This window comes from Podarcis pityusensis, assembly GCF_964106645.2.
Source record: "Podarcis pityusensis genome assembly, chromosome: 2".
Taxonomy (NCBI): domain Eukaryota; kingdom Metazoa; phylum Chordata; class Lepidosauria; order Squamata; family Lacertidae; genus Podarcis; species Podarcis pityusensis.
This window is the reverse complement of record NC_138029.1, coordinates 62988504-62999835: the sequence shown is the minus strand read 5'-3', so window position 1 is coordinate 62999835 and position 11332 is coordinate 62988504. Positions and strand designations below refer to the sequence as shown.

Here is an 11332-nt window from a genome sequence, read left to right as displayed (position 1 = left end):
GTAGCCACAGGGCGACGACCGTCGTGGTTTTAGGCGGCTTGAGAAGAGGCTGGACTCGGCTCAGCCTCGCACTGAGCGGGAAGACGACGACGACAAAAATGGCCGTTTTCCCTGCGCCGCGGTGCGCCAGCCACGCCGCTAGAGGGCGCAGTAGGCAGACAACAGCTCCTCCGGGCTCGGTCCGCGACGTGCGTAGCCCCCGTGACCCACCTGTGACTGTCGGGCCGGCCCCGGTTCGGAGACGGCGGAGTGTGCCCGGGTGGCGGCGGCGGCGGCAGTGGCGCCGCAGCGGCAACGGCCCCGCTATGTGGCTGGGCCCGGAGGAGGTGCTGCTGGCCAACGCGCTGTGGGTGACGGAGCGGGCCAACCCCTTCTTCCTCCTGCAGCGGCGGCGGGGCCACGGCAAGGGGGGCGGCCTGACGGGTGAGTGGAGCCGCCGATCGCCAGCTGGGCGAGGAGGAGTTGGAAGAGGGGAGTCCGTCGGCCGCCGCCGCCGCCCGGGGCCTCGCGGGCAGCAGAGGCGCTGCTGGGAAGGCCTCTCGGGGAGAGAATGGGCCCTGTCAGGGCAGCGCCCGAAAGCGCCTTCGCAGCCGCAAGCTGCCCCTCATCCCTCGCTTTAAAACGCACAGGGAGCCGGGCCTCTTCGCCCAGGGCCGCTGCGGCTTGCGGGTGTCAGGTCCAGTGCCCCCCCCCCAGCCAAGTAGTTGGCTAGTGACATCGCCCGTTGCCCGTGGGTGTCTCTACCTCCCCACCCTTTCTCCAGGTGGACCAGAGAGGATGCTTCTGGGTGCTGAAAGGGTTTGGTCCTGCCCTGGGTGAAGGTGCCTGTGCGCAAAAGCACCGACACTGGTTTCCCCTTTCGCCCAAGGCTTTCAAATCAGCAGGCTCTTCTTGACTTGTGATCCTGCCCCGCCCCGCCCCAGCCACCAACACAGGTGAAATTTGGGGGATGCGTGCCCCGTAAATATGTATATTTGAAGGTGCCCCTCCCGTGTGTGCCAATGAAATACAGAGGAGGGGCTCTGTGGAGTTTCGCAACGTCTGATGTGGGGAGGAAACAAACAAACGAAAAACATTGTTGAGAGGCTTTTTTTGATTAATACATCACTTGTATATTTTCATTTGGTAAATAATATGTCGGTATTGAAACATTTTACTTTAGAGCTTTGTAGGATATGTGCACAGTTTTAAAGGATTTCAGTGTAAACAAGGGAGCCAATTATTTTGCTTTTTAGAGGCTGACACTCTAATCCACATTATTTCAGCAGCTTAGTATTACACTTGTAACATTTGTGGTAGTTTTAAACAATAAAAGCTACTTTAAAGTAAAATCCCCGTATGCCAGTAGCATACCAACTCATTCGCTTGGCTCCCAGAGACAAGCTGAATTTATTCACGCTATATGCAGTACATCTGCACTGCAGATTCTTGAAGGCCCAATGCAGAGCAGCTCTGTGAATTGCTGCACATCTGTTTAGCATGTATTTGTATTATAGATAAATTTGGTTCCAAGACAGTAAGTGTTGCCTATGTAAACATAGGAATGGCATTGCTGTGGTGTTGTTTTCTGTCACAGTCTTCCTGCAAAAGTATACTTTCTTGTGTTATCATTTCATTTGCCTCAACAAAAGTTAATCTCCATAGGACAGTGCAGACAATAGATTGGGTCCAGACTAAGACTGCAGTCCTATATCCACTTACCTAACAGTAAGCCCCATTGAACTCAGTGTGACTTACTTCTGAGTAATACAGTTTGCGCTGTGTTGGTTGTTGAATCAATAAGTCATTTATCCCACAGATTTCAGTGGTACCTAAGTTCAGCTAACTTAGATCTGTAGCCTTGGTCATTTTCATGCCTAATTGTGGATTTTGCTTGTTGAATATGCTTGGATCTGGTAATTTGTTTGATATGGGCAGAAGAAGCTAGTGATCTTACACACATGATATGTATGTGGCAGCTGTATCTTTGCAGCTGCAAATCTTGCAAAAGTCTGCAAAATGCTTATATATAGTGGTATTTCAGGTATTTCAGCTGCTATCTCCCTAGCGTGAAGCTGGGTTCCTTTACAGTACTTTGCATAAGAAGGGATATTTCATCAGGTTCTTTCCCTCATATCATAAGTGCTTCAAGCATTGCAAATTCCCACATATATGTATACAGACCGCATACAGGCCTCTTAATATAGAAAGAGAGATTAAGCCAAAAACATTCACTGGTAATGTGGCAATAAAATGCTAACATTTCTTTTATTAGGAGAAAATGTTCATATACATGTGTGTGTTGTTTTCTCAAACAGTGTTTTAAAAGATCCCAGTTTATCTCTCCAGACAGACTATCTATCCATTTAGAAAAGTAGTGCATGTATAATGATTATTTGTTATAAAAAGATTTATTAAAATAAGGTTGCCATTCAGGAAATACATTTTGCCTAGCACTCAGAATAGTTTTGCTCCTGAGAACATGTGATTTCCCTCCCTCCTCTGGTTTCAGTTCACTAGTTAATTACAGAAGTGTCCATAACACATTTTAAACAGAGTCTGTGACATCACTGATAATGTGCTGCGAACCGCCCTGAGATCTACGGGCATAAGGTAAAGGTACCCCGGACCATTAGGTCCAGTTGCAGATGACTTTGGGGTTGTGCGTTCCTCTCGCTCTATAGGCCAAGGGAGCCTGTCTTTGTCCGCAGACAGCTTCCAGGTCATGTGGCCAGCATGACTAAGCCACTTCTGGCGAACCAGAGCAGCGTACGGAAAAGCCATTTACCTTCCCGCCGGAGCGGTACCTATTTATCTACTTGCACTGCATGCTTTCGAACTGCTAGGTGGGCAGGAGCTGGGACTGAAAAACGAGAGCTCACCCTGTCACTGGGATTCAAACTGCTGATCTTCCGATCGGCAAGCCCTAGGTTCTGTAATTTAGATCACAGTGCCACCCGCGTCCCTGATAATGTGCTGTATAATAATAATAATAATAATAATAATAATAGTAAGAAGAAGAAGAAGAAAAAGAAGAAGTAATGAACAACAAAAGTCTTCCCTCCCCAGTGTCCACGTCATTTTGTTAAAATTTTAATATATTCTGGAAAGAAAGAAAGAATGCTTGTGGAATGCCTTGAATCTCTTAACCACAGTTAAGAAATTGGAGAGTATTCCGTATGCAGTCAGCATCTACAGTGTAAAGGGACTTTGATAGCATTTTCTTTTTCTTTGTAAAATTGCAAACACATTAAAAACAACAACAACACCCTCCTCTTCAGGAGCTCGTGCTTGGAGCTTGCAGCAGGGGCTGGCCCTACTTAGGAAGTCCTAAGGGGAGTTTATCACAGCCAGGTTTGTATTTGTTGCCAAATTTAAATCACTGGTTTATGCATTGGCATTCTTTGTTTATTTTACAAGCAAATGAAACTTGCACTCTGTAAGTTTATGTACATACTCTTGGCTGTTACAGAAAGTTGCCCCTCCCCAAGCTGGACAACACAACAGAACTCCTGTAGCCCAGCATTCTGCCACAGGTATACCTTGGCTTGCTCTGTGCTGGAATGCACAGAGAAAGGCCTCTATTATGAAGTAAACATCATGTCCAGAGTTTGGACAAGCTATCTAGGAAGAATTGTATCTTTGGCTACACATGCACTAGATTTCAGCTTTGTGGGTGGTCTAGCAATACTGTGAACATTTTGAAATACACCTATAAGGTTGTCATGTTCCAGTAAAAACATAAAAGTCTATTGTTGCATCTGTATGTGATTTCTTATGGCATAAGCTTTTGTGTACTTAACCAGATGCATGGTATCATTTGGGTAGGGTGTGTGAGAGAGACTGAAAGAGAAAATTGGAACAGAAATGGCCTTGAAATGCAAACTACTCAAATTTTTTAGATTGTTTGTGTCAAGTTTAAACTTTTGGGGTGGCCTGAGCATCTTTATAAATTAATAAATTTATAATTTACCATATTGAAAATAACTTCTAACGATCCTCAACAAATCTGAATTATATATAAAAAAATCATAGATTAAATATACAGATCTTGCATACTTTGTAAAACCTAGTTTTATCATCTTGGGAAAACAAGCAGTTATTTGTTGTCTTACCCCTCCCCACAACTAAATGACACAAATAGGAATGCCCTGCATCATTTATGGAAGATACTCAGGATATGAAATTAGTAAATCCCTAAAGGAAGAGAGTTCTAGTTCTAAAGGGATGCATCACTGAGAGTGCCTCCCTACACGCACGTCTCTGTTGTTTGGACGTGGTATATACAAAGTATATTTAAGAGGACGTTCTCAGCTGCTCTTGGAGACTACAACTTCTTTTCAGGTACACAGTGCCAATTGGAAAGCTAATGCATTAGCTTAACTTCCTTCAATATTTCATTGGCAATGATATACTGTCAGTATAATTCTGCACCCACTCACCATCACATAATTCTCTCTAGTCTTTGTCCACTCAGAAAATGTGCAACAGGCCTAACACTCTGTAAAATAGTAAATAACATTACTGCTTATAGCATTCTGAAGGCATTTGCGAAGAAGCTTCAAGTATGCTATTCTAACACTGCATTAAACCCAGTTTTGATGATGTATAAATTTCAGTTCTCCTTCAGCTGTTGTGCCTCAGTGTTCCTTTCCCTGTTAAGAATGCATTGTTTTAGTGACTCTGCTTTTCAAATGTTTGTGAAACCTCAGTCTCTCCTTAATGTGCAAAGTGTGGTTTGTGCTTGGCCTTTGTGGATTGACCTTTGTTATTACCAATTTTGGTTTGAAGGGAAAGCACAAACAATAGTTTGGACAACTAGGCAAATATGATTTGGCACAACCCCAAAAAGAAAGTGGAATTTGCCCATGCACAAGGGGCATGGTTTGGCATTGTGTCTGAACCAAGCATTTCAGACAGTTGCTTTATCTGTGTGTGTGTTTTTTAAAAGTGGGGTGGCTTAAACAACCTAAGATGACCATGGGGATGATGGAACAACTCCCCTAAGAGGAGAGGTTACAACATTTGGGACTTCGGTTCAGAGAAAAGGCAGCATGATAGGGGTGTATAAAATTATGCATGGTGTAGAGAAGGTGAACACAGAGTTTTTTTATTCCTCCCTCATAATACTGGAACTCAGAGACATCCAGTGAAACTGTTGGAGACAGTATGCCCTGAATACCAGTTGCCGTTCATGACAGGTGGGATGAATGCTGTAGTGCTTAGGTCCTGTTTGCAGGCTTCCCTTGGGCATCTGCTTAGGCACTCTTAAGAAGAATGTTGGACTAGATGGGCCTTTTGTCTGATTCAGTAGACCCTTCTTGGGATCTCACATCCTTTATAAACTTTTGTATCAATAAACACTTTATTTTAAATCATCCCACCATTTATTTCACTCTCTCATTTGCTCAGATCATATTCATTATGTTTCTCTCTGCATCTTGGTCTTCTTAGGGCTACTTGTGGGAACCTTGGATGTGGTTTTGGACTCAAGTGCTAGGGTTGCTCCTTACAGAATTTTACATCAGACACAGGATTCTCAAATCTATTGGGCAGTGGCATGTGGTGAGTAAATACCATTCTATAACAAATAAATTCTGCCAGTGTATGATTGCTGTCCCCCACAGCCAGCTTTTAAATGCTCTTTAACTACAATATCCTCAAAAGGATTTTTGAGCAGTTCAAGTGCTCTTCAGAGGCACATTCTGAAAAGTTTAGAAAAATCTGGGTGTACATGTAGACCAGGGGTCAACAACCTTTTTCAGCCATGGGCCGGTCCACCGTCCCTCAGACCATGTGGGGGGCCGGACTATATTTTGAAAAAAATAATAATGAATGAATTCCTATGCCCCACAAATAACCCAGAGATGCATTTTAAATAAAAGGATACATTCTACTCATGCAAAAACACGCTGATTCCCGGACCGTCCGTGGGATTGAGAAGGCGATTGGGCCGCATCCAGCCCCTGGGCCTTAGGTTGCCTACCCCGATGTAGACCATGGTTGCAAATCTGGATTATGGCCATTTTACTCAAAGTTTTAATCCAATATTCTATAATTGTATCAGGTGGAGTAGAAAAAAAACCTCATTGTCCAGGATCTGTTCAAAACCAATTGGCTGATAGCAAGCAAATTTGTGTGAAGTAGAGGGTGGGCTGGCAGGGAGCTAGCAGAGGTATATTAAGTAAATACTGGCTATCTAATTTAACCAGTAGTAGAAAGTATTAAATATAAGGAATAGAAGGTTGAAGTTTGCTTTTAAGTGGCGAAGTTACAGTTAAACCATAAAAGAACAACGCCTCCCACCCCACCCCAAAAATACAGACAGAGAAATGGCAGGAAGCATGATTACCATAATCCTTCAAAAAATCTGGGAGAAGAGTTTGTCTTACCCTGGTGCTAAAAGGATGTTGATGCTGGTGCCAGGCAGGCTTTACAGAAGAGAGCATTCAATAAATTGGAGGGAGGGTAATTGAAATGCCTGCTCCCTTGTCACCACTCACTGAACCTTTCTCATAGAGGGCACCTGGAGAAAAGCTTCAGATGCAGTATGTACCGGTATGTTCCAATCAGGAGATGTGTTCTGTTAGATATTGGTGTCTTGACCTGTATATGGCTTTGTATGTTAAAACCAGCACTTTGAATTGAGCTTCAAAAAATATATGTAGCCACTGTCATTTTGCCAGAACTGGTGATGTGGTCAGATAGCTACATGTGCGTCAGCAGCCTCGCTGCTGCATTATGCACCAGCTGCAGTTTCCTAGCCATCGTCAGAGGCAGCCCCACATATACCACATTGTAGTAATCTAATCTAGAGGTTTCTAGATTACAGATTACTGACACTGGATTATCCCTTTCCATGGAAGGAACATAGCTAGACTGCCAAGCCAAAAGCTGGTAGAAGACACTCCATGCTTCTGTCCCCAGTGATAGTAGTGGATCCAAGAGAACCCCCAAACTATTGACCTGCTCCTTATAGTAGCTGTTATCTGATTGTTTCTGAATTTCTCCTTAGGTTCATCGCGTAAGGAAATAACAAAACACTGGGAATGGCTAGAAAATAACCTGCTTCAGACACTTTCTATTTTTGACAATGAAGAAGATATCACTACCTTTGTCAAGGGCAAAATACATGTAAGTGGCACCTATCTGTCATGGAACTTTTCCTGTTTTTTAGCAACAGAATGGCAATCCATAAGAACTACGGGCTGTGAATTGCTACATAAAGCTGGATGTAGGACAAATATTTGCCATATGCTATGAGGAAGGGATGAAAGAGCCACCTATCTAGAGTGTTTTCGTTTCACCTGGAACAATAAAATAGGCTGGCTAGTTTAACATTCTACCATATAGTTAAAGATCAACACTATGATTGTGCTTGAGCCAAGGTTCAGTTTGAACAGACTTCCATATATTTTCATCTATCCTTGTTTCTGCAAAGATATGTACGCTGTTGCTTCCTTTCCATCTGGAAGTATTTTTTCTGCCTTCCATTGCAGTTGTACGCCTTCACTGCGTGCATGATTTTCTTTACAGTAGGTTTGGCACTTGAGGCTTAAACCAGTGCTCTCATTAGACATGGCGAGCTCTTTCTCTTAGTGAGACATTGCGGCCCCAGAGGGTGCTACTTTAAATGTGTTAAACTTTACTGCACTGAAATTCTTAAGAAGCTTTTGCACTCGCTAGGTCACACATGGGGAGCAATGGGGCTCAACGTGCTGATGGAAGAGGCAGTGTCTCAAAGTGCACCATGCTTTCAGCCAGCCCTGATTTAAAACTTTGCATGCAGTCAGCGTAAAACAAATAAGCATAAACAAATTTTGAAGGAAGTTCACACAACATTGGGTGCCTTGTCACAAATGTTACTGGCAGTATTCAGTATGCACATGTGCACTGGCACAACCACTCAACAAGCACAGTAGTCGTGGATGAGCTATCACATATTTCAGAGTACAGTGCAGATATATATATATATAGATATATATTCAGTCTTTCGATCAGGCGTGAGGAACCCCTGGCCCTCCAGATGCCGCCCAACGACAGACATTGAACTTTGAGTGTTTGGAAATTGTATTATATCCACCCAGAAGCATAACCTCAAGTGGTACACTTGTCAGCTGTGCATAGCAAATAAATAATGCAACAAAGAAATGTAGAGGCCATTATGTTTTCATCTGCTACTTTTGCTACTCCTTCCTGCAGGGCATTATTGCTGAAGAAAATAAGAATCAGCAGCCTCAGGGGGAAGAAGATCCTGGTAAATTTAAAGAAGCTGAACTGAAGATGCGTAAACAGTTCGGAATGCCTGAAGTAGAGAAACTAGTGAATTACTATTCCTGCAGCTATTGGAAAGGGCGTGTCCCTAGGCAAGGCTGGCTGTATCTGACTGTTAATCACCTTTGTTTCTATTCTTTCCTTTTAGGCAAAGAAGGTAAGTGGTCAGCTGCTTATTTTTTTTTTGTCCAACACTTCTAACTGCCCTTTTTAAAGGTGGTTTTATATCTGATTGTATATCCATATTGTCTTAATAGTGAGCCCCAGTTGGGGCAGTGGAAGAAATTGGCACTCCAGAAGGGAGGGGAGGTTGCACTCCTGTTTGTTTGTTTTTTAGTGATATTTAAGCAATCAGCAGCCCTACGTCCATGCTGCAGCCCCCAAATTTTATTTGAACAACATTTGTAAAATATTTTGCAGGGCTTCCTTCCCAATCTGTCTTCTTTCTGCTTAAGTACTTCACTGAATCAAGCTATAATTAAAAAAAGAAAAACAGATAGGCTTCAAATCTGTTGTGTTCTAATTTGTTTAAAATGTCTGTTAGAAATCTGGTAGTAATTGTTGCTTTGCGTTTGCATGTTTCCCTAGTGACCTTAATAGTCCAGTGGGTAGATGTAACCCAGCTGGAGAAGAATGCCACCCTTCTATTCCCTGAATGCATCAAAGTGAGTACCAGGGACAGTGAGCTCTACTTCTCTATGTTCCTCAACATCAACGAGACCTTCAAGTTAATGGAACAGCTGGCTAACATTGCCATGCGGCAACTATTTGATAATAAAGGGTATGTGGAGGACATGTTGCTTCCTAAGCCCAGCAAGCCTCTCAAAAATATTTCAGCACTCAAAAGGTATGTCTGTCTGTCTTTCTGTCCATCTCCCTCCCTCCCCTGCTACACTCACACACACCTTGGCACGAGGAATAATTTTAAGAATAGTTAAATATGTCCCTGGACTAGATTGTATCATTGTGTCTGGAAATCACAAAAACATAAACCATGTGGATTAAGTTTTCCAGAAATTTAGGTTTTATATTGGACAGCTTTCAGCCCCTTCCCATGGATCCTATTTACATTTCTTGAACCTACTAAGTGATTCAGGAACCTTTGACTTGTACTGGACATGGAAAATAGACTGTAGAAAAATTAATATTTGTGAAGTTGTTCTCTTGGTGTCATTCCAATGGAAGGATATTAGTTTTCTGATTGTATACTAAGGGCTTGCACTAATTCATCATAGGGCTGTGTTCCTCCTCATCTCAACCACTCTAGTGTGTAATTTCATAAGATCTCGGTAGACCAGCCCATTATGGAGAATGGGTGTTTTTGTGCATCTCCCCATCCATTCTTTTGTTCAGGTAGTGCTGGGAGGGCTGGATGGCATGTTAGAAGCATGAACAGACCTCCCATTCTGTAGCAGTTTGGGGTGCTGAGTTTCTCCATGTACACAGAAGTAGGGAAGAAAAAGGTTCTATTATACCCTATGGGGATCCCTTGTGGGTACTGAACTTTTGTTGGACTAGATCCACCATCTTTGACACTGAAGTTGACAAAATGTATTTTCCTTTTATTTGAGCATTATTTTTGTCATCGCCTGCATTTTTTCACAATTTATGTATTAATTTATATATAGAAATAGTTGTATACCACCATCTCATAAAATGTCAGGGTGTTGTACAGCAATGTACTGGTTCTTCTCACCACAAAAGATATTATAGAGCTGTAAAAGGTTAAGAAAAGGGCAACCAAACGATTATGGGGATGAAAAGTATTTATCATCACTAGAGATTTTTGCCTCTCAATACTCAGGCCTAACTTTGTGTTTGATGGAAATAGAATCTTGAGTGAGCTGCATTGAAATGGGGCATTTCCTGTAATGGTTGGATAGTGGAATGTATTATTTTCCTACTTAGTATCTGGTGTGTATTATTATTTTTCTTCAGAGATTTGGATGCTCGAGCCAAAAATGAATGGTACCGTGCTTCATTTCGACTTCCTAAGGATGAACGTCTTGATGGGCATACAGATTGTACTTTGTGGACCCCATTCAACAAAATTCACATTCCTGGACAGATGTTTGTTTCCAACAACTATATTTGTTTTGCTAGCAAGGCAGAGGAGGCTTGCCATCTCATAATACCACTCAGGGAGGTGAGACACTGTTTCTTAAGGATGAATTGTCTTAGTATCTCATTGTTACTCAGTTACATGCTTATTCAGTTTTTTCAGGAAATATTTGAAGATTTGTTTTTTGAGTGTTAGTAGATTGGCCTATTGGTTAAATAATTTTCTAGGCTGATGGCGACAAGATCCGGTTATATTTTTCAGCTGCGGCTATATTTTGAGATGGGAGCTGATAGGAATTCTGTGGCCACTGTTTGAAGAAGCAGTTTTATATACACAATAGAGAGTCAAACACATCCAAGGGCTCCCTCTCCACTTTTGTCAGAGCAGCTTCCAAAGTCAAAGAACCAAACCATTTTTTGGTTTAACGTGAGAACCGTCTGAAATAAAGCAGGTGTTTCAGAAATGTGGAACTTAAGTAGAATAGCCTTTCTTTATCACACTTCTTGCAGCATTTCATTTTTCTATGTTTCACATGCACTGTGGCATCTACCTGTACAGAAAAAAACTCAGTGTCTTCAGGAATATCTTGACAGCATTCACCTCCATATGTATCAATTATGGAGTTGTTAATAAGATAACTGACATAGTTGTGAATAATCTATTAAAAGTTAAATTTAGAAGTTATGTTAATACAGAGGAACCTGATACACCCAAATGATCCCCATGTATATTCTCTAGGTCACAATTGTTGAAAAAGCTGACAGTTCCAGTGTACTGCCTAGCCCACTGTCCATCAGTACCAAAAGCAAAATGACCTTCCTTTTTGCTAACCTGAAAGACCGTGATTTCCTGGTGCAGAGAATCTCTGACTTCCTGCAGAAAACTCCATCCAAGCAATCGTGTAACAATGGAGGAGGACGGAAGAAGAGCTGTGGTGACAATGCACACGAGGTATGAGAACTGAGCATTGAAAAGCCCCTGCTATTATTGCATCATGGTCATGGCAAATTTCAAATA

At 42.4% G+C, this 11332-nt stretch overlaps 1 protein-coding gene across 2 annotated transcripts in view; it reads left to right on the top strand.

Moving 5' to 3' along the window:
- The first annotated feature begins 212 nt into the window (after positions 1-212).
- The window catches only part of TBC1D9B (TBC1 domain family member 9B), a 32408-nt gene continuing 21288 nt past the window's right edge, over positions 213-11332 (top strand). For both annotated transcript variants that reach the window (XM_080991311.1, XM_080991310.1), the window contains exons 1-7: positions 213-423; positions 5434-5544; positions 6995-7113; positions 8182-8410; positions 8842-9100; positions 10192-10399; positions 11054-11266. In XM_080991311.1, the coding sequence (XP_080847437.1) occupies positions 306-423; positions 5434-5544; positions 6995-7113; positions 8182-8410; positions 8842-9100; positions 10192-10399; positions 11054-11266 (1257 nt within the window). In that variant the 5' untranslated portion in view covers positions 213-305. The remainder of the gene's footprint in view (positions 424-5433; positions 5545-6994; positions 7114-8181; positions 8411-8841; positions 9101-10191; positions 10400-11053; positions 11267-11332) is intronic.